Genomic DNA, 23,704 nt, shown 5'->3' with positions numbered 1-23,704 from the left:
TACGCACGGGGTACTCACGCGTAGGCCCAACGAAAGTGCCGGTTTTGTGCATGCACTGCGCATGCGCGGGAAACCGGCACTTCCGTTCCCCTGAAAGAAGGGGTTCAGAAGTCGAACGCGTGCGCCGGAGAGGCAGCGTGTGCGCATTGAACTTATGTTTTTTTTGCAGGTTTCTCCGGGAGGGTATGTCTCCAGCAGTTACACTTTTAAAAAGCAGGTGCAAGGCCTGCTTTTAACAAGGTAAGTGGTGAATTAATTAAAATTAAAACTTTTTTTCCCCACAGGTTTATTATTTTTAAATACTTTAAAGAAAAGTAAGTTTATTTTTAGCCCCGTTAGAAAATGTAATTAATTTTTTCAAAAATTTAAATTGTTTAAAATAGTTATTTCATGTAATTTATAGTTTATTTTAAAAATGTGATTTAAAAAAAAATTGAGATTTTTAGGGCTTATAGTATTATAGGTTTGACAGCTCTTCCTGTCAAACTTATGAATGAAGCATTCCCTGCTACCATTGGCTCTCCATGGCCCACGTGATCCCAGGGGACGCATCGAACTAACTGCGCCCCTGGGATACGCAAGCACTGCGCGCCGGCAGTTGGAGGAGGCCCAGGATCGGAATCCCACAGCTCAACGGCTAGCGTGTTAGGTAAGTGCAGGTCGGGGGCTTGCACCCGCGGGAAGCCCCCGACCCGAACTTCTGGGCCATTATGTGAAGTGTATTCAGACATTTAGATATGATAAGGCACTACATAAATGCAAGGACTAAACAGCATCATTTCCCAGTTTTGTGTTGTACTGCAAGTAAAGGAGGTATTATAGCCCAGAGGAAGTGGTGAATTGTAAGCAATGGGATTTGCATTATCAAATTATTATGTAGGTGTTGATGAATGTTGTGCATTGTATTTGCTCGGCATTTGAGTGTTTAAAAAATTATCAGGAACCACAAGTGGTTTTTTTAAATAATGATTGCTTTTCCCATGGTGCAGGGCAAAAAATAGTGATGATATGAAGGTGATGGAATCAGGGAAATCATCTGCAATTTAATGCAGCAAAGTTATGGTGACATCACAGATGGAAATGCTCATATCAGGGAAATAATTGACAACCAGATCAGTAAAGGTAATAAGTTTAGGTGGGAATGCAGCAGTAGCAAGGAAGTAAGCAGCATGAATGCTGATGCTGGTAGTGGCACCCTAGGGAGGTTGCTATCATTACAGCCTTGGGGCAGAAGGTACAGTCGCAGTCTCAGGACAGATTGATCGTTTAAAACAAAGAAGATTGGAAGATAGATTTGTTCAGGACAGATTTACAGGACAAATGCTTAGTTATAAACAGAAAAATATCATATACCATAGTCATTGGCTATCTGAAAAACCAACAGCAACTGATTTTTGAGATTTGTGCCATTATTTGTTCAAAGGAGCCAGCGTGCTGCAATTTGAGGGGATGGGAAATTGGAAATGCTGTAGTTGAATATAATACAAGATACTCAAGGGTCAATTCCCCAATCAGTGTCAAAAATATCTACACTCCTGGGCACATCAGCACTGGTAGAGTGGCAGCCCAACTCTAGCAGATTCTGTGGGATAGGGTCACTTACCTATGCTCCCTTCCCATTTTCCCTTGTGCAGGAATTGTTGCCGCACCTGGAGGCTGGGCAAGACCTATTTGGATGGTGACTGTAAAAGTATTGTCAAAGGAGCTCCCAGAATTGCTGCCACTGAAGAGAGCCTGAAAGTTTAACATGGAGATGGTGCCCCCAAGGAAACTGTCAATTTTTGAGGCTGATGGAAATACTCCAAACAGAGCCAGTGTACAGCAAGCATGGCAAAGGGTGACCAATCTTGTCAATGCTGTCTCCTCCATGCATTGTTCTTTTAAAAAATTGTTCTTGGAATGTGGGCACTGTGGCAAGGTGAGCATTTATTGCCCATCTATAGTCCCCCAGGTTTGATACAATGGAGTGGCTAGCTAGGCCACTTCAGAGGGGAGCTTAGATCAACCACATTGGTGTGAGACTGGAGTCACAAAGAGTCCAGGCCAGGTAAAGACAGCAGGTTTGCTCCCCTAAAGAGCATTAGTGAACCAGTTGGGTTTTAATGACAATCCAACAGTTTGTGGTCACTTTTACTGATAACCAGTTTTTTTATTTCCAGATTTTAAACTGAATGCAAATTCTCAAGCTACCATGGCACGATTTGAACTCACATTCCTTGGAATATTAGTCCAGGCCTGGGAGGGTACCCTTATGGGGCCAAATAAGGAAAAGCTTCTTCAGAATGAGGAAGAATGCAAAGGCATAGAGGATTAACGGGCTCTCGTTTAAAGAAAGAGGTGGTCTAGCCTTTGAATGCATCAAAAAAAAAACTCAGCCCATTGTATGCTGCTACATATACAATGCAGCCTGCAAAGCACTAACCACACTGTCACTTCTTAATCCTGCTAAATAGTGTTCCTTTAGCTCCACCTCCAACTTGGTGGCTGTCAAAAGGGTAGACTTCCTTTCATAGCGCAGGAATTTCTTGTGGGACCAAATAGAAATACATTGGCATATGTTTGCAGATACTAATGTCAGCACACACTAGTTGTGTGGCATCCAAAAATGCTAAAGCTTTGCCTCTTGTGGAATAAGGACATCAGCAATGAGTGCGTTAAGGCCAACCTGCCTGATTCCATGGATCTCGTGGACTGGTGGCAAGAGGTCATTCCCTGAACATAACATTGGGGAATTGGCCTTGTAGGACAGGATTCAGCATGCAAAGGGGCAGAGTGAAAGACAGTGCAATTTAATTGGTTCTGGATCAGTTTTACTGTCTTGTTGCTTCTGCACCTATTTTTGTGGACAAATGATGATTTTGGCCATGCTATTATTGAAACATTCCAGGGTAGATAATTAATTTAAATGAGAGATAATTAAATATCATATTAGAATTAGGTGATCTGTTGTTGTGGTGACTAATCAACCAATGGGCAGCTAATCTCAGAGTGGCCACAAAAAGATAAGAAATGTGTTTGTGTTTGTGATTTTGGGCACAGGTGAGGAACTTCCCCAAAGGAGGGGGAAAATTTAGAAATTGAGTCAAGAAGAGTCACTTTTGTACATCCTCTAAGAAATTTATTGCAAAGCACTATTGGCAGAGGCTGGCAGCTGGTAACTATGGCTTGTTGGGTAGAGGGAGAAAAAAAATAATGGAAGGGATAAGGATAAAAATATTATTTTAATTTGCTTCTTGTTAATGGGGAATTATATATATTCCCCTCCCCCCGAGGTGTGTCTGCAAACCCACATCTGGAACAGGATGACCTGGCCAGCAGACATTGCATCTGTATCTGTTTACCACTGCTGCAGATCTGCAATTTACATCTTGCCACTGATCGGAGGAAATCTCTCATTCATTTAATTAGGCGAAGAAAACGGCCAAATATATCTTTCAGGATCAGCTTTGATAATTAGATATTGGGCAGTAAAATTAAATTTATGATTCTAACAAACATGAGATTCACCTACAGAAGAGACAAGTGATGCTGAACCTGAAATAATATCAGGAGCAGACCTAAAAGGTTAGCCACTTTTTGAATTGTGACGTTTTTCATATTTGCAATTTCTAATTATATTAGAAGTTGTGGCGCATCATTTAGCATTGGTCCAGTGCGTTACAATGGCATGAACTAAAGCACTATAATTTCTGCTAAAGTCACAATACCAGGTTTGCAAATGGAGGCATCTGTAATTATTGCCAATTATATTTTTGGATTATATTTAATTCCAAACAAAAATAACAGATTGGATAGCAGACATGAACACTTCAGCAAATGTAACATCTGTTATAGTGAAAACTTGGGCCAACATTGTGGTAGGCTGCTTCAGAAATTTAACCTGCCTTAAATCTCTCCAATCAACTGTGCAACATCCATCTTTAATCGGTACCAAAATATTGTATATACACTCATTTGAAGAAGTAATGGACTTCTGCTGGAAGCAGCTGCACCCTATTGCAAGGATCTGGTCATAGACACCAAAGTTGGAAACGTAAATACCTTGGTCAAAGACTTTTGACAAATAAGTGCATTGTAGTTAGTCATATTAAGAAAATCCAAATCATGCTTAGTGATAGAGAGGTAACGCAAAGTTCAGTTATAGACTGTATAGCAGATATTCAAGTGCACACAAACTTATGACACAGTTTTTTTAATTTTAAGTTTTAATTACACTGAAGTTCCAGTTATAATGAAACTTAATTTATAATGAAAACTTTAAGAAGTTCCAGTAATATTAATTAGGCTGGAACTGCTTCTTATTTATTTGTAGATAATCTTCATCAAATAGGATTTAATTATAAAAGTGTTCCACTGTAATCAGAGCTGTCAACATTGGGGAGATGTTAGAAGTGAGATTTATGATCAAAAACAGTGAGGCATGTCACAAACCTATTTAAACAATTGAAGCTGTGTTTATTTTTAAGACTGAGGCACTAAAAGAAAGTCACATTTTAAACCAAAATGAAAATCTCACTGCAAATAAGTCAGATTTATGTCAGCACAATAACATTTACAGATTTGTCTCACAAAGGCATTTATTTTTCAGTATTCCATCAGCAGGCATTGTTCCAAAGATGGATTGGTTGTTTTTTTTTAAAAAAGTTGTCTGATAATTTTTATGGGCTTGGCACATTTTGTAACCTAATCACTAACTTTAAAAAGTTAAAATTATAACCAAAGTCTAATAAATACTGGGGTCATTTTCAACATTACTGTCTGGGGATAACCTGGCAGAGTGGTTTGCCCACCCATTGTAGAACCTGCCTGGAACAAAAATGAGTGGCTTCTACAATGAGCTGGTGATCCACTGTTGAGGAAATCTGATCCACCCAGCACTTTCTGCAGGGGATTGGAGTTTGTCTCAAGTGCATTGTATGGGAGGAGGGGTTGTAGGAACTCAAAGAGGAAGGAAAATAGCTTAACATGGAACCTATAAATTAGAAGGGAAAAAATAAAAAACACAGTAAGACTTAACAGATAAAGATTACTTTATCACAGAGAAATTGTTTTAGCCACAACAACATAATTGTAAGTGATATTTTTTAGGAATAAAACTTTTCATGGCATGTTCTCCTTGGGTCTTTTTTTGGACCTTCAAACATAATGCAACTTTTCCAAATTAGGGATGGGCAACCTGTTCCCAGACCTCCACCAGGCCTCTAGGAAATATGCATCAGTTGCCTGAAAGAGTCTCTCCAATTTTCCTCCCTTCATGTGGCAAGATGCCTTTCCTCCACTTGGTGCCTTTCCACAAAAACACAGGGAAGATCAGCAATTCAACAAGTTGTGCCACCTTCTAAATCGTCGATTTTAAGCTTTTCCTTTTTATATCTGCCATCCTACTGACAAGTATACCTGTGGGCATCTATTACATCATTTGAAGCTGCCTTGCCAAAAAGTTTCGATTTTTATAAAAACTTATGGCTTTGCTTCATATGTCACACTTGGTAAATTTTGGCATTCATTTAGTAGACAGTTTCTAATCCAGAAGTCAGAATAATTCAAAACTAAAATCACTGTGGCCATTATGCTGCACTCTGAACCTGCTATACAGTTTAAGTCATGCCAGGCTTGGGGGCAGGAAAAAGGATGACATTACAAACATAAAATTATAATTGAAAAAAGAATAACAAACAGGAGTGGAGCAGGCATGTTCATTGAGATGGTTACTTACGTTCACCTCTGTGATAGCTATATCAACAACGCTACCCACAACAATTAAGGCGTCAAATGTATTCCATGCATCACAAAAATAGTGCTGCATGTGAAAAAAGAGAAAAGAAAAAGGAATAAAAAGGCAAGGAAAGAATAGAAAATAAAAAAGGGAAGAGAAGAGAAAATAAGAGAAAGAGGTTACATGTGCACAGTATTTACTCTTATAGACAAGATTATCTATGAAGAGTTGGCCCTCAAACCCCTTGTTACCTACACATCCAGGACTTCAGACTGTACCAGTTGGGCCATGTTAAGCCATTTTGTTATAGAACAAAATTCACAATATTTGCACGTGTGTCTGCCCCGATTTGACCTGCGTTGCTTTCCTAATTTTCTGAAATCTCACCAGTTCCATTGGAGTACTTGTGGCTAGTGAAACTAGTAGAGTTAAATTCTGACAATGTGAAGCTGGTTAAGAAACAAAGAAAAAATACATAGGAGCGATCTGGAAGGGTATCATATATACTCACATTGATCTCACTCAGAATGACGTCTATAATGCTGCCAATTACGATGAGGAAGTCAAAAACATTCCAGGGATCACTAAAGTAACCCTACATGGTGCAGGTGGGGAGTGGGGGGGTGAAAGGCAGGTTAGAAGTTGGTCGTAGACTCAAGACTTTATATGGCAAATATTCTCACATTCGATAACCTCAAGTCAGCACAACAACACAGTTTTACACCATTAGCAGTACTTGTGCTGATCCAAATTAAGTTTTCATATTACACCAGAAATAAAATGTCAAGGATTTTTTATATCTGATGAAAAGTATCTACTTTCTCCCCTTCTCTGATTTCTTTGAGTTATGTACCACCAATGACCACGAGGCAGGTGATTTGGTTCCAGTCCTTTATCCATACTGCACAGAGTCTGCTTTTAGGAGGGGGTGATCCTTTCCCTGATGTTTCTCCCTACATGGAAGCACCTTGCCTCCCTTTGGTGCTTCTGCGGCTTTGTTGCGGAGATTGAAAACTCACAATACATAGATTGCAGTTTTACTAGGGAAATTTTGTAGCAACACATAAAACACTTGAAAACAATGCATCTTAAGTGAAGGATTTGTTCTTAATAGTTAAGATGTAGCTTTTTATTTTAGAAGTACTGTTGGTGCATATTAAACTATGTTGCAGGCTTTTTACTGTCTTTTGTGTCCTGGTTTGAAAATAAGAGACAAGAGGAAGACATTCAATTCTTCAAAAAAGATTAGTACAAGGTGTGCTTTGTAGTTTTAAAAAGATCACTTTTTTGGTTGGGTATCAATTAACAATGTAGAATATTATGGTTTTAACAAGGTTAACTTACATTTCCTTTAGAATCAAAAACTCATGAGAACATCAATTTCATAGGTATCATTTTGTGTTCATGACTCCCGTCCCATCCCGTTCCAGTGAAGTACCAAACACATGTAATTTGAGAAGCTGTTAACCTTAATCACGAAGCTAAAACATAAATAGTTTGGGGACCAGGGCGTGGGTAATGTTAAAACCAGCATTCTCAGGCACAGCACAGACAGAAAGGGAAGTATTTATAGAATGTCAATGAGAAGGGAATTTATCCACAGGCCAATGCTCTCCTTAAAGGGGCACTGCCAGCACTATAAAGCTGTTTGGTCATTTTTTCTTATGATTTTTCAACATGTAATTAATGTTGTTAATCATTGCAAACCTTTAAGATAATGGGAGATGAGATGGGGATGACAATATACTACTTTTTCACTTAACAGGATTAAAATAACCATTAGAATCAAATGCCAATTGTTTCTTTTACTGGTTATAATAAACCTATGTTCTTAGTTAGGCATCCAAACTTAGATCAGAAAACAAGATGCCTGGGGTTCAAAATTGTTGGGGTGGAGTTAAAATTTTGTACTCATCAACAGATGAGGGTTGTCAATAGTTGGTAATACAACACTTCCCCCTTTGAACTCAGGGTCAATATTGATGGACAGTTTGTGTTATGAATTTATATTCACCAGGAATTGGGTTAGATTGCATCAAACTCATTTTACTTTGGATATTTATAGCCAATAAAGAGTTCAGAGTTTCATCCGGTTAGTGTGGCTTGGAAGTTTGGCCAAGCCATACAAAGTTACAGAATTAGTGCTTGTTCTTTATAATAAGGGACCAAAGATCCATCCTCTCCCTACTATATTCAGGTTAGCTCTGTGTATACTGTGCCTGAGAAATGGTACCAGTGCAATTTATAGCTTACTTAAAACATTCTATGGCTCATAACCATTCCACCAGCCTACTCTGGCTGTCTCATTATGACACTTTCATTCCAATTGGGAAACCATCTCAATCTTTTTTTTGGCCCATTAATTATAGTTCCATTTTGCTGAAATATAATTGTTTAAAGGGATACTGTTTGACCTCAACCAGTAGTTGGAGTGCCACAATTACTCCCCACTGCCCTCAGGCTAGAGAGGAGAAATATTAGCTGGAGTTCCTGTTCCTGATCGTTTTCCAGCAATACTGGCTGCAAGGTCCATGTGTGCGGACGGTAGGTGAGGATAGGATTGGGCTCAGTTGTAATGCCCTCCATGTTTGAATAGGCAGCCAACATTTACCGTCTTGGCTCACATATGAAGAATGGCTATGGGCATGATATTAGAGGGCTGCCCTCAGAACCATATCTCAGCAAGCTTCAGTGCCTTCCAGAGAGGGGGGAAAAGAGGAAAATGGGGGGGGGGGGGCAGGGGAGGGGGAGGCTGTTGTCCTTTTGCTAGGTAAGGAAAATAACTGTTGTAGTTTCATAAAGGCAAGTGTTACACTAGCGTTTTCCAGCCGGCGTTGATTGACATTATGATGCTTCCTGTTCATCAAACAAAAAATGTTGCCAAATCCTTTAATATAAATACAGTGCCCCTTTAAACATAAACACACCAAAGATAGCAATGCAAACAGAGACACAGATTAGTGTCATCTTTGGGGCCAGGGTTAAGACACAATATTTTGATAAACATGTAAGTTGAAAGCTTTATTAAGGCTTGTGCTGGTGAAAGGTTTAAAATGTGTTTAAACAGTACATACTACCCAAGTACACAAACTGCAATTCACTGAGTTAAGCAAAGCAAATAAAGTAAGCAAACTTATTCATCCATTTTGTATAATTCTTAGCAGTAGGTAAAGCATCAATAAAGAAGTGATGTCAACCACTGAAAATGAACTGATTCAAGAAACTGTCCCCAAACCAAATACCAGAGCACATCTGCTTTCATCATTTTTTCTGAATTGCTTTCCCCCCTCACAGGTGAGATCAGGGACAGGGAGGAGGACTAAGAGAAAGTCTTTTTGCCTAAGCTTGATGTAAAGGACACTGTTGCTCATGTGATGACACTTGAGATCTGTTTACAGGCACATAAGGTGACAATGTAATTTGTGGCACATTGGTATAATCCTCACCTTGTCTGTATGACATGAAGTGCAATGACAAAAATAATGCTTGGCCCCTAAAATTGAACATTTTAATTTCTGTGCCCAACACAGCAGCACATCACCCTATCGCTCTCTCAGAATAAAAAAGATAATAGTGTGAACAGGAAATCAAAACAATCAAATATTTTTCATTAGGACAAGCACCGTCCCACAAGCTATTTGCAAATAAGTCTCATTTTCTGAACATGACATTGCATCAGTGAAAATGAGAGATGGTGCATCTCCTAGCAACAAAGTCAAATTGTGATTCTTCTTCTTCCTCCCTGTAATCCTATCTCTCTAAAACAGCAAGAGTGTGGTGTGAAATCAATTCAAAATGCTAAGGGTGGGAATCTATTTCCATGACAACTTGTTCCTTTACCAGGGGACTGTGCGGGAAACGAAGGAATCTTATTCTCGGTCAATGACTAATTGGGGGGCAAGGCCATATCTTCATACCACCAATTACAGCAGTTCAATTCATTTTATCAATATATCCAGCAAGAATAGTTTTCCCATTCAGGCACCCTATTTAGATAATTTTCTGTTATGAATGTTCCTTTAATTAGGATTGCTATAATTATAGACAGAATCTCTAATAGTGATTTTATCAACAAATTGTCAATTAAACATACAGGGGGTGAAATTCCGTAAGGCCCGAAAACAGGCGCAGGCACCACAATGCGAGATATGCCCACGCCCGTTCAGAAAGTGCAGGCAGCATGTCAATTTGGTGCTGCCTGCTAATTTAAATGGTTGTAGCGCATAGCCTAGTGACTAATGCGCTGCTGACAGGCTGTGCGCGCAACAGGGGGCCTAAGTTTGCGTCGCTGGAGCGAGGCTGCCTTTACTTAAAGCTAGCCTGTTCCTTTTCAAGGCAGTCTGCTGCTCTGAAAACTGAACTGCTTTCTGCAGAAAAAATGAAAATCCTTCAGAACTAGGCAGTCTGCAGCTCTTAAAGCTGAACTGCCTTCTGCACATAAAAAATGCTAAAAGTGTTTCAGCACTAACACAAATGGTCAGCAGACCAGGGAAAGGGCTCCTAGGATCTCGGACACAGCACTCCAGCTTTGTGCAGGGGGGTCAACACTGGAAGAGAGGTCCTCTACTCAAAGGGAGCTGGGAGGCCTTCCAGAAAGATGGATGTGGGACCAGATCATGGAGGCCGTCACTGCCAGCAGTGTCACCTCCAGGATCTGGCTCCAGTGCCCAAAGAAGTTTCATGACTTCAGACGAGTGGTCAAGGTCAGTGAATACATCTTCAAAAGCTGTCTCCTAACAACTGCACCACTAGCCTCAAACTGCTCAATGCATGACCCACCCATCACTCACCTATCAACCTACCAAACATGAGGCATGCCTCAAATTCCTGGCTTCACTTCACCCCCTTGGAGGGGATGGCGCTGGCCATTCTTGGCAGGGGCATGGCTGAGCCCTTGGCCAGTGGTAGGGCTGAAAGAATACAAGATGTCGGCATCCTCATACATTATCCTCCTTCTCACACCCCACTTCTCCCTCATTCCACAATATATTCTGATGTACAAGCTGCACATGGTGTAAGCATGAACCTCTTGCTTTCCCGCCCTCCCCTCACCACAACTGTACTCTTGCGCCTTCCTCATTTCAGACACCGAACAAATGCAGCCTGTCCAGCCAGTGGGTCAACAAGAGGAAGAGGAGAGTGAAGAAGAAGAAACACCATCACTTGATTTCATACTCCTGGTCACCCAGCTCCTTGAGGTCATCCTGCAAGGCCATCTGCAGTAACCCCCCACTAAAAGTCAGCAGCCTTCCATCAGCTATGCTGCAGCCACTGGGGTAGCACTGCAGAACATCACTAGAATAGGCAAAGGCACATGCAAGACAGTCACTAAGGGAATGCACAAGGGTGATTAGTTGATTTTTTGATGTAATACTGGATGCATGTATGGTTAAAGTTGGATTGGAAATTTTACTTTGTGGTGGCTTTTATTTCAGCATTGTGGCCAAGAGGACACTGTGATGGTCAGTAACAGAGGGAAGGTAAGGTGTAGGACAAAGGTTGAAATGGGAATTGGGGTTGTGTTCATTGGTACTGCAGGCGGATGGTTCAATCCCAGATATCCTGGCCAAAAGGGGCTGTCTGGGTTGCCTCCTTTCTTACGCTTCCTCCTCTTCCGCTTCCTCCTCTTCCGCTTCCTCCTCTGCGAGCAAGTGGTGTTCTCAGAAGCATTGCTGAAGCCTTGCAAACGTTCAGCATCACTCCCTGCATACTTTACTTAAGAACTTTTTAAATGTATTGCACCAAGTCACTACTCCAATAAAATGTAAAAAAATGTCCAAAAGCTAAAATCCAAACTTACCTGAAAGATGTGTGTGTCCCTTTAAGAAGCGCTGGTAGCATCTCTATAGTACTGCTGCACGGTTTGGAGCGGTGATGCTCAAAATCACAGTCATGCGTCAATTCAGGCGTTGCACACAGTTGCATGATGGGGATGCTTTAATCTTCCATCTATGGAGAAGGTGGCAGCATCTACCATAACCGGTTCTGAGGCGGTTGATGGTTGTCCACTGTTTGCGAGGAAGGTTTGATCTTTCAGGTTGTACTGTGGGGTCCTCTAAGGAATCCATTCCGTATGTCACAGTTCTTCTAAGAATTTTGCCATCGGTCATCAAGGCTGAGGGGAGATCGCTGAAGAGCTTCAGTGACGGTCCAAAATGGCATTATAGATTTGAGACGGGTTGGTGGTAGGTTGTTCAATCAGCCTGGATCGACATGTCTTTGCTGGTGTAGCAGCTGTATTCTCTGGAGACTGCATATTCGCAGCTTAGGTGTGGTGGTGCGATGTTTGCAAGCACGGGCAGCCAAGGTGTTGGTATCGATAAAAGCGTAACGATGATAATTCTCATAGTAGAATTCAGCTGGACATCAATGGATTTGACATGCAGACTTGAGAGCCATGCTGGAGAGCAGTATTCCGCTGTAGAGTACACCAGGGTGAGTGCAGCCACACGGAGGGTTTGAGCGTCTGCTCCCCATGTGGATTCGGCGAGTTTCTCGATCAAGTCGACCCTACTCTTTAGTTTCTTCCCAAGGCTCTGGAGATGCTGTCTATACGACAGGGTGCAATCAAGCGCAACTCCTAAATAGGAGGGTTTTTTGGCATGGTTTACCTCTGCGCTGCAATGTGGAATCATTATACTTTAGGGTTTTCCAGTAAGATACTTTTCCCTGACCCTGGCCTCCCACACCACATAACAATTACAGTTGTGAAGTTCAACAGACAAACTGCTGTTAGGACACCAATAAAGATGACTGAGAGCAGCAGCTTGTAGATGACTGTCCCTCTTTGAGAAGAAGTGTCTAACCTCCATCTGGTGCTTCAAATTGGGAACTCAAATTGGCCTGGACCCACAAAAACAAAAAGTAAATATCTCTTGCGCCCTTTTTTGTGCGGCCACCAGCAATCCCTTTAGGAGTGCTGGTTAGGCTGTTCAAAACCTGATGCAACTAGGCGGAGGTGACACGGTTCATGCGTTACCCATTTGTACTTGAAATTTACAATTGGGGTCCTATAACTGGTTAAGACACTCATTTGTATATTTACATAAGAACATAAGAACTAGGAGCAGGAGTAGGCCATTTGGCCCTTCGAGCCTGCACTGCCATTCAATAAGATCATGGCTGATCTTCTACCTCAACTCCACTTTCCTGCACTATCCCCATATCCCTTGATTCCCTTAATATCCAAAAATCTATCGATCTCTGTCTTGAACATACTCAATGACTGAGCCTCCACAGCCCTCTGGGTTAGAGAATTCCAAAGATTCACCACCCTCTGAGTGAAGAAATTTCTCATCTCAGTCTTAAATGACCAACCTCTTATTCTGAGACTGTGACCCCTGGTTCTAGACTCCCCAGCCAGGGGAAACATCCTCCTAGCATCTACCCTGTCAAGCCCTTTAAGAATTTTATATGTTTCAATGAGATCATCTCTCATTCTTCTAAATTCTAGAGAATGTAGGCCTAGTCTGCTCAATCTCTCCTCATAGGGCAATCCCCCCATCCCAGGAATCAGTCTGGTGAATATTTGTTGCACTCCCTCTAAGGCAAGTATATCCTTCCTTAGGTAAGGAGACCAAAACTGTACACAGTACTCCAGGTGTGGTCTCGCCAAGGCCCTATATAATCGCAGTAAGTCTTCTTTACTCTTATACTGCAATCCTTTAGTAATAACGCCTAACATACCATTTGCTTTCCTAATTGCTTGCTGTACCTGCATGTTAACTTTCAGAGATTTGTGTACAAGGACACCCAGGTCCCTCTGAATACCAACATTTCCCAATCTCTCACCATTTAAAAAATATTCTGCTTTTCTATTTTTCCTACCAAAGTGGATAACTTCACATTTCACCACATTATATTCCATCTGCCATGTTTTTGCCGACTCATTTAACCTGTCTATATCTCTTTTCAGCCTCTTTGTATCCTCCTTACGACTTACTTTCCTACCCAGCTTTGTACCATCAGCAAACTTGGATACATTACACTCAGTCCCCTCATCTAAGTCATTGATCTAGATTGTAAATAGTTGAGGCCCAAGCACTGATCCTTGCAGTACCCCACTAGTTACAGCCTTTTAAGCAGCTTTGTGCCTGGAAATTGCATCAAGTGGGCTTTGGATGTCAATGGGGTTGCTCAGTTGCCCAACCCCATGATTTTCAACTGCCAGATGTTAGTTTTTCAGGCGAAAAATGATTGGCCATGAATTGAAATTCCCCCCAATGTTTTCATGAAGATTGTTTGGCAAACCTTTATTTGGGGGAGGGAGAAAAGCCAAGCACTGTTTTTGTCATGGTGACATCTCACACATCTAACACAATGATGCACTGAGTATCATTCATGTTACTGTCTAGTGAGTTTGTAAACAAACAAAAGGATCTGTCAAACACACTTTTCATGAAGGCAGTGGGTTGTTTTTTGTCTTTATTGCCTAGCCGTTAAGCATTGTCTCAGTGCAGCACAGAGAGGAAAATATGGCAGGGAGATTCACAATGCTGTTAGAATCAACTTAATTTTCCATCTATTTGAATTGATAAAAAGAAAAGCAGGCAAGTTCTGTAACAGGCCCTCCATGCACTCTGCCTTGGTGGTGCTTAAGGTCCGTGTAGTAAAGACCAAAATCCACCCACGTGTCTCTCACACATAATGCAAGTGTCTATTTGCTGCACAAATAGACTTTGTACATTGAGATGTACAGCAGATTCAATTTTAAAAGTTTGTTTCCACAAGTCCCTTTTTTCCAATATGTAAGCTGCTTCCATTTTGTTAAAGGGGTATTTTCTTCATAAAAGATGGAAAATCTATTTTTGCCTGTAGAATGAGGTAAACTGCATCAAAATACATCATTAAATCATTTTCACATGATGATGTTGTGACAAATATAATACACTGCACTTCAGACTCTTCTCCCTCTCCAAACAAAAAATGATTTCCAAATTGTTCATTGTGAAGATTGTGGCCCTTTAATAATGATCAGCTCGTTTGCTGACACATCCAAGTCACTCTAGTCAGTTCTTGGATGGGCCTCTGGAAGGGCTGCCATTTCTCCTGCTAATGCTCACCATTTTTATGGTGTGATTTCAACTGCTAGCATTTAAAATCCCACCACGGCTTTCCCAGTAGAAGCATGTCTGCAGCTGGTCTGTAAAATTGGATCTAAATTTTGGTGTATTTAAATATTAAAATGAAGCTGCACATGCTGGTAGTGCGGTCTCATTATTCATCCCCAAATCACCAGATGGAAAATTGAACACCCTAAGAATTCATTGCAAGAAGTCTGACACATAATAATCTGAGCTCAATTGCTGCTCTGCAGCATGGGGCCTCACAAAATTTACAATTATGAGCCAGGGAAAAAGGTAATGAACAGGACCACTGATATATGGTGAATATGAATAGTTAAGTCAAATTCCAATTTTTACTAAATGGGATTCTAAAATCTTGAACTCGTGCTTTGGAGATTGCATTCTGCCCATTTTTTTTGTGAGAAAACACAAATCAGTGGCCTTGGCAATGAGGAAAGCTGATGAGACCCATTGCTGTGGGCACTAAGAGGTCTGACATTTATTCCATTGCTGCAATTTGATGGAGAACTTCATTATCATGGTAAAGGGAGGGAACTATTTTTGAAAGGCTGTCTTGAGAGAGTTTGGTAATGTAGGACAGCCTAATCAGTATAACTAGACTGGACTTTAAGTATTCCCCTTAAGGTGATTCCAGATTATTTCCCTTCTCTTCTCCAGCTATCATTAATTAACAGTATATGATGTTAAAGGCTAGAGGTTTGATTGATATCAATCAATAATAATCAACTTCTATAACACAGCTTTCCTGCCAGTAACTTGAACAGAAGTACTTATTTGATTCAAAATCCTTTTATACTGTATGCATTTTAAAGCCTATTGAAACTGGTTTAATTATGTGTAATGTTGTGATTGCTTCCAGCATTGTGCATAGTACTGATCTACTGAACAGACTGTAGTCTGGACTGTGTTGAGCAATATCCTGCTTTGCTGCTTCTTAATCAACTGTTTTTGCTTTTTCCCAACTGGAATTTGGTTTTTACTTGGCAACACAAAAGGGAGTTCTACCTAACCTGAGAGTTGATGGCCACAAGGTCAACAAAAAAAACAAAGAAAAATCTTACCATGAAGCAAGGGCAACTAAAATTTAAAAAGCTCACTCATTCCTGTTGGTGATATCATCACTGCCAGTGTGGCCCAGATTAATGATGGCCATTAATTTCAATGGGAATTAGAATTGATACAAGACTTTGATTTAATGGCATTTGCCTCTGTTAATTATAGATGTACAGAATTCAGAAATTCCTGGTAAAATCAGTCAGAACTACTCTAGACTGCAGTAAAGACATGCACCTTCCCTCCCATCTCTACAGTAATGATGTGAAATGAAGTCTCTTTCAGTTTGTTGTTGTACTGATCTAGTGAAGGACAATTAATAGATTAGTGTTCATCTAATCCTGTGGACAGAACTACATTCACATAATACTGTAAATACTAATGCATTGAAGAGATCGCATCTTTGCGCCTGAATGGAATTAAATAGGAACCACTTTGAACAAAAACGGTTTGAAACCACTTTTTAAAAGGATGAGGAAGAGCCGTTTATCATTTTTGTTTTGATTACATGATATGGGGAGTGACACAATAATGCATTTCAATACAATTTACATAATTATGTTGTGTTTTTCCAAGCAAGTGAAAATGTTTGCTGAACACTTTTTCACAAAGGTGGTGCCCTTCCACAAGTTTGAGTAAGAAAATGATGTTCAAACCGACTTAAATTTACACAATATTTTGATGACAAATTTTAGAATTGATGTAAGATTTATCAACAGATCCTGGAATCAACAAACGATAGTTAGAAATAGTATTTGATGAATAGTTCGCACCAATGTCTCAAGGATTTGTTGAAACCATATCAACACAAGCAGACATTACTTTAGATTATATGTTGTGTTTCTTGCTTCAAATTGGGCTCCCAATTGCACTGTAGGAGCCCAATTTAAATGTTAATAACTGCCTGGCTCTCCATGGCAGGGCATTTGGGGTGGGGGGGGCGGATTTTATTCCCAAAAAACAGGTGGGATGGGGTCAGGTGGGAAGTTAATGTTAAAAATCTGAATTCTTACCAGAACCTGCCTCCAACCCACCCACTTCCAGTTTTAACGGAGGTGGGATGGGGGGCAGGCAGCCAATCCGCTCCCAGGATGCGGGTCGTCCATTTAAATATTGTAATGAGGCTGACGTGCCTCAGGTTTAACCACCATTTTAAATTTAACTGTGGCTGGTTGGGTTTCTCAGGCCTCGGGAAACCTGACAGCTAATGGAAGGCGAGGACTGCTAGATCCAGGAGGTAAGTGCCTTCACACTTACCTCATGGATCCAGGATCCCTGCCCAACCCACACCCCGCGATCAGACTCCGCCCCCCCAGGCCTCCGATTGCCGTCCCAGCCTCCTCCCCGCCATGAGGCCTCCGATTGGTTTCCCGGCCTCTTCCCCCTCACCACCAATGATGATCTGCAGGCCGCCCTCGCTGTTCTCTGCCTCCCCCACCGATCATCCTCCGACCACCGATGTTCTCTCCCTCCCCCCCCGATCATCCTCTGACCCCCCCCCAATGCTCGAGTCTGGCCCCTGACCACCCCTCGTCCCCCACTCAATCCCTCCCTCCTTTCTGCGGCCTAGTGCTGCAGGCCTACCCACCCGCAGCCAGCCAGCCTCTCCACCTAGCTTGCTGCAGGTGGGAAACAGAGGTTTCAAAGGATAAATTCAGTAGGACCTGCGGGAAATCCGTTCTCCCGGGTTTCCAGAACACTTCCAAGCCCCCCCACTCCCAACCCGCCTCCTGATTAAAATTCCAGCCTTGGATACTCTGATATCCACTGCTGTAAAAATGGTGGCGTGCGCGACAGATTAAATTTTTTAACCCACCCCCGACCGTTGCTGGGGTGTTAATATCAAGGCCATGGAGTCTGCCATGATCTTTTAACTGCTCACAATACATAGGCATTCACAAAATCATATTGGTGCTCTGACAGAATGTGTTAAAGAATGAAGAATGCAAGTTCACTCAAGTGTTTCGCCACATAATCAAATTCTAACCCTGACTATATCACTGGGGAAAGGTTTCACTGAACAGAGTCCAGGCTCCTTCAAAGCATAAGCTTTGCCTGTCTTCTGGCCGTCATTGTCTGTGAAATGGAATTACTCTTCATCAAGAGCATGCCTAGTCATTATATGTTTTGTCAAGAAACAATGCCTAGCAACATCTAGAAGTCAGTTAAATTTTAATGAGGAGTTAGCTAAGGTCCTATGTGGGGCGGGGGTTGCAAATTTAGTTTCCGCTTTGGGTTACTTTAATAGTCCCAGTTCAGCATATTGTTCAACTCCCTGTGGACACACACATGGGACAATTAAATAATAATAAATACCTTTGGGGGATTACAAGGCATTAATCGAATTGAGGAGTTCAGAGGACATTAAAAACCACGATAATAAGTGGCTTATGTTGTGGTCTGAACCCCTGGATTATATCAATTTTATAATCACCCCCAGGTAGTCATTATTCTATAAGGGAGATTTTACGAAGTTGTACCCCTGGTGTATTTTGTGTGAGGGGTGGGCACACAACAGGAATATAGGAGCAGAGGTCACTGGGTCATGCTGGATTTCCATGCCCAAGTTCCTGATGTGTACTTCCAGCATGTTAATCGTATGAACACCTCAATTAGATTACGACATTGACATCATTTGCAGGCATCCATTATTATTCTATATATAAACCAGTTGAATTTGTTAATTGGATTACCAGTTCAAAATCACTTCCTGATTTTTTAAAAAAAAATACACATTGTAACGGCTTCAGCGGCACTTCCCTCTGCTCGCCGCCTGAGGGCAGTTTTTGAGGCTTCGGTGCGCTGCTGCTGTGCCTTTGGGCCCCTCTCCTCACCTGTTTCTCGAGTAATTGATCTCATCAGAGTAATTAGGCTAGTTAATAAAGTTGTTCGTTTTTTGTTCTGGTCTTGCACTCTGTGCCTCTGGCCTCACCTGTGTGTTGTTAATGTATTTGTCTTCTGTCTCATTTGATTAATTATGTCACGTGACCACTCTGGCCTGTATTTAAGCTTCTTGTTTCCTGTCCTCTTTGCTCAGTCCTGGGTTCGCCTGCTTGCAGGTAGCAGCTCTCTCGAGTCTCTTTGTGTTTTCAAGTTTCAAGGAATCTCCTTTCGAGTGTTACTATGTCTCTGTGTTTTCGAGTCTCAAGTGAATCTCCTTTCGAGTGTTACCCTGTCTCTATGTTCTCGAGTCTCAAGGAACCATCTCTCGAGTGTTACCATGTCTCTGTGTTTTCGAGTATCAAGTTAAGCATCTTTTGAGTTCTACCCGGTCTCGAGTCCTTGGATAGGTTTCCTGCACTTGGGTCCACTACCGAAACCCTAGCATAACGGCCCCGTGAATGCACGGCCCCGTGACACACATAGTAAATGTTGGTTCTATTCAGTTTTGGTCTGTTTCCATGCTGGCAGTAATCATCCACAGGGATATCAACCACCAGCATTTTTCACATTAGTAATTCTTTATAATATCCATCCTTAAATGATTAATATAGGCACTACATTTTGCTGATAATTTACAGTTAACCATCAGAAAATTCCATAGCCAGTGTAAACTGTAGGAGTTATTTTAATCCTGCCCGTCAGCAAAAACTGGGAGGGCAGTTAAAATCATCCATGGGATTTACCTGTTGAGGTCCCGCTCTCTGTAGGTTCCAAATTTAACCTGCTCCTCTGAACAGGCATGAAGGATACCTACCAGCAACCAGTGGGATCCTTCTTTAAATGTGCAATTCGGGCTCTCATGATGCCAATGGGGCCCAACTGCCATTTCCACCAGAGGCCTGTGCAGGGAAGCCATTGTGGTTTTCCAACAGGCCAACCTAGTGGGGAGAGGAGTAGGGGTGGGAAGAGGCCCAAAAAGGTAAATAATTTTACTTTCCTTGTGAGGTCAGGTGAAGCAGGAGTGTTCTGCTGGTCCGTACAAGGAAAGTTTAGGCCTCACCACCCCCTCCCCCCACCCGCAAAATCACGAGGCCCTCGCGAACTTCCTCCCTGCATGTACTGGCCGCGCTAGATGTGCTCCTATCTAGTTATCCAGCAAGTTAAACACTTATTCAAAGTAATTCCTTGTGAAGCCGTTTGCTGTTTTGAAGCTTTACTTGAACAAATTCGCGAAACTGCAAACAAAGACAAAGCATGCCCCGTACACAAGCTGAGCACTATATATTCGATACTACACAAGATAGAACATATTTACAATAGTATAGACCAATTGTACAACCAACTAACACCTGCACTCACTCCTGTAACTATCAAATATTAACCTCTTATAAACATAGTGTTATCAAAATACTACTCTGACAACGTTGCTATTAAGCTAACAAACAAAGATACTCACAGATATTGCGCTTGGCCTAACATATGAAATCAGATTACATTGGATTGTGAATGGAACCCCTCATGGCAGATTCTCCATTACTCAAGTCAGGTTCTTCCTGGAATTCTACTTCCTGGGATTCTGCTTCCTGAGTCACACAGGAAGAAAGGTAGAGAGGTCAAGTGACCTCTCACAGGAAGAAAGGTAGAAAGGTCAAATGTCCTCTGCCTCATACAAACTGCTAACACGATAACCACCACCAGAGGGTGCTATCTGCATATAAAATGGTTCATCAGTCCAGAACATCACTGCTATACAATAGCTACCACCAGAGGGTGCTATCTGCATGTAAAATGTCCAGAACACTCCCCGTCTGGGGTCGTTAATGACTCCACATAGTCCGAACTCTACTTGTCACTGGAGTCCTCTGGCGACAAAAGAAGAACCACCTCAGAGACGGTCCGTCGGCGTCGATGATAGGATGCAGCTTCCGTAGACTGCGTTCTGCTACGCTCAGTTCCAATCTGGGTATGGTGAGGTCTGGCTGGGGTGCCACTTTCCCCTATCAAAGATGAAGCCGATTTTGCTTTGTCCATTTTGAGTGGTGACCTTCAGATAAGCCACACTTACAATGGCCTTAGCGGATGCGTCTGCAAAGACGCAAAGCTCTTTGAATTGGGCATTTAAGGGAGAGAAAGACGAATAGCAGCGAGGTATTCGGATCTCCTGTAAGTCTTGGAGTGAGTCACTCCATCTGTCCCACTCTGCTTCCATCTCTTCAGGGAGAGGTGAATCCCACTCTTCAGCGCGTGTGGAGAGTTCCCTGAGGAGCAGCCTGCCTTGTATGGTGACAGGGGCTAAGAAGCAGAGAGGGTCGTATAGGCTGTTGACTGTAGAGAGCACTTCTCTACGTGTGACGGGTTTCCTGGCATCTAAGACTTGGAACGTGAACGTGTCTGTTGCTATGTTCCAAGACACTCCTCGGCTACGCTGTAGGGGGAGGTCATCAGTGAAGAGGTCTAGGTCCTTGACGTCCTTAGCACAATCTTCAGGGAGGAATGCCTCCATCACTGCTGGTCTGTTAGAGGCTATCTTGTGCAGCCTGAGGTTGGATAGTGCAAGTAGTTCCTGAGCTCGTCCGAGGGCACTGATGGCCTCTGCTTCGGTCGGGAATGACTTCAGTGCGTCGTCGACATAGAACTCTCGTTCGATGAACCCTCTCACATCACTGCCAAAGTCGTCGTCTTCCTTGGCAGCCCTCCTTAGTCCGTATATGGCGACAGCAGGGGATGGGCTATTCCCAAAGACATGGACACGCATTCTGTAGTCCACAATGTCTCTATTGGGGTCATTGTCCCGATACCACAGGAAGCGGAGGAAGTCTCTGTGGTCTTCTCTCACCACGAAGCAATGAAACATGTGCTGGATATCGGCAGTGATGGCGACGGGCTCTTCCTGAATCTCATGAGCACTCCCAAGAGGCTGTTGTTAAGATCGGGCCCTGTGAGGAGTACGTTGTTGAGAGAGACTCCCTGATATGGTGCACTGGAGTCAAACACCATGCGGATCTGTTCCGGCTTTTTGGGGTGTTGGTACCTCCCTTCCTTCGGAGTCTAACACTCTTGGCCTTCCTGGAGTGGAGGAGCTATCTCTGCATAATCGTTGACAAGCATTTTCTTAACAAATTCTAGGAAGTGTGCTTTCATCTTTTCAGATTCCTGGCGACGTCCTACAGGGTACACATTAACGAGGCATATCTTGGAGCATGCTCTTGCGCTCACTCCTTCGCCACACACCTCGGTGCACCTGGATGTAATCTCCGGACCAGCAGCTCCCTCTCTCTCCCCGCCATGCTCTGAAGCGGGAGGAGGCGTCTCTGGCTTCCAAGGAGCTGGGCCTGGGTGTAGTGCTGAAACGTGCCGATCACTTTCACATTCAGTGCATTTTGCATCTACCTTGCAGTTCTTGGCGAGATGGCTCGTGGAAGAGCAGCACTTGAAACATATAGAGTTCTCTTTGAGGTATTGTTTCCGATCTTCCAGGGACATCTCCCTGAAGCCTCTGCACTTCTTTAAAGGATGGGGCTTGTTGTGGATTGGGCATTGTTTGCTCATATCCTCAGGTTTCTTCTGAATCTTTGTGTGCTCAGTTGAGGACACTTGCATTTTGTGGACAGATATTGGTGTCCTTCCATGTCTGTCGAACTTGTCTCTTCTGGCAAGTGCTGGGTGGGAGGAGAAGAAGTTGAAGCTGGGGTCGTTCCTGGCTTTGGCTTCTTTACGGATGAATTTAACGAACGCAGAGAATGGTGGGAATGCCACGTTGTGCTTTAGCTTGAACTTTGATCTAAACGTTATCCACTTCTCCTGCAGGTTAAATGGAAGCTTCTCAATGATGGGACTTACCCCTCTGGAAGTGTCTAAGTACGATAGACCGGGTAGGTAGCCGTCCTGCTTTGCGACTTCGAGTTCCGACAGCAGATCTCCAAGGTCGCGGAGCTTCGGGGGTTCCTTACTCGTCAACCTCGGAAAGTTCTCCAACCTGTCAAAGAGAGCCCTTTCAATGGCTTTGGGCGAGCCGTAGCTTTCTTCCAGCCTCGCCCAAGCCTGCTTCAACCCCTCTGGCAGCTGTCCCACATTGGCCGCTTTTATCCTGCAGGCCTGTCCGGCGGACTCTGGGCCGAGCCATTTGATAAGGAGGCCGAGCTCTTCTCCTGCTGACAGGTCGAAGCTCGATATGGCATCGTGGAAGCAGGACTTCCAAGCCTGATAATTCTCCGGCCTGTCATCAAACTTAATTAACCCCGAAGTCACCAGCTGGGTGCGTGCGAGGTATTTGGCAAGGTTGTAGGTGCTGGGACCTGTGCCAGGGTTGCCTTGGCTAGGGGCTCTGTTGGGGGTCTCAAGGAACCGAGAGGGGATTTGCCTCTGACTTTCTCTATTCAGCGTCCTATTCCTCTGCACCGTATCTTCCGTTCTGCTGGGGGAGACTCTGCGGTTTGAGGCACGCTGTCTGCTTTGACCTTGGTTGGCAACTTGGGGCATGTTACACGAAGTGCTTGCGTCTGTAGAGATGTGCGGGCCTTCATCCCTTTCTCCTGTAAACTGTATGTCGGCATGGTCGCTCACGTAAACTATGGTGCGCTGTCGTGGACTCTGCCATGAAACGGGAATTAAAGGTTTGTAAGCTGTCTCGGGATCAGCTCCCTCCAAAATTGCCTCAAATACTTGTGTCTCGGCTAATGCAGCATCTATCTCTTTGTTGCTGCAGAGCTTGGAGACGGGCCTGTTCAGCCTGGCTTTCAACTTGGTGACGGGCCTGTTCAGCCTGGCGTTCAACTTGGTGACGGGCCTGTTCGGCTTGGAATTCAGCTTGGAGTCGGGCCTGTTCGGCTTGGAGTCGGGCCTGTTCGGCTTGTGATTCAGCTTGGAGTCGGGCCTGTTCGGCTTGGGATCGGGCCTGTTCAGCTTGGGATTCAGCTTGGAGACGGGCCTGTCTTACTTTTATCTCTATTTCACTGTTTGCATGCGC

At 43.0% G+C, this 23,704-nt stretch overlaps 1 protein-coding gene across 1 annotated transcript in view; it reads right to left on the bottom strand.

Moving 5' to 3' along the window:
* The window catches only part of LOC147106123 (voltage-dependent L-type calcium channel subunit alpha-1C-like), a 531,473-nt gene that overhangs the window by 122,332 nt on the left and 385,437 nt on the right, over positions 1-23,704 (bottom strand). The window contains exons 27-28 of the mRNA XM_086008919.1: positions 6,228-6,311; positions 5,717-5,800 (exon numbers count right to left, since the gene is read on the bottom strand). Coding sequence (XP_085865045.1) covers positions 5,717-5,800; positions 6,228-6,311 — 168 coding nt within the window. The remainder of the gene's footprint in view (positions 1-5,716; positions 5,801-6,227; positions 6,312-23,704) is intronic.

The sequence above is a fragment of the Somniosus microcephalus genome, chromosome 16 (genome assembly GCF_052327205.1).
Source record: "Somniosus microcephalus isolate GS21.2 chromosome 16, FLI_Smic_1.0, whole genome shotgun sequence".
Taxonomy (NCBI): Eukaryota; Metazoa; Chordata; class Chondrichthyes; order Squaliformes; family Somniosidae; genus Somniosus; species Somniosus microcephalus.
This window is presented reverse-complemented; position numbering and strand designations above follow the sequence as displayed.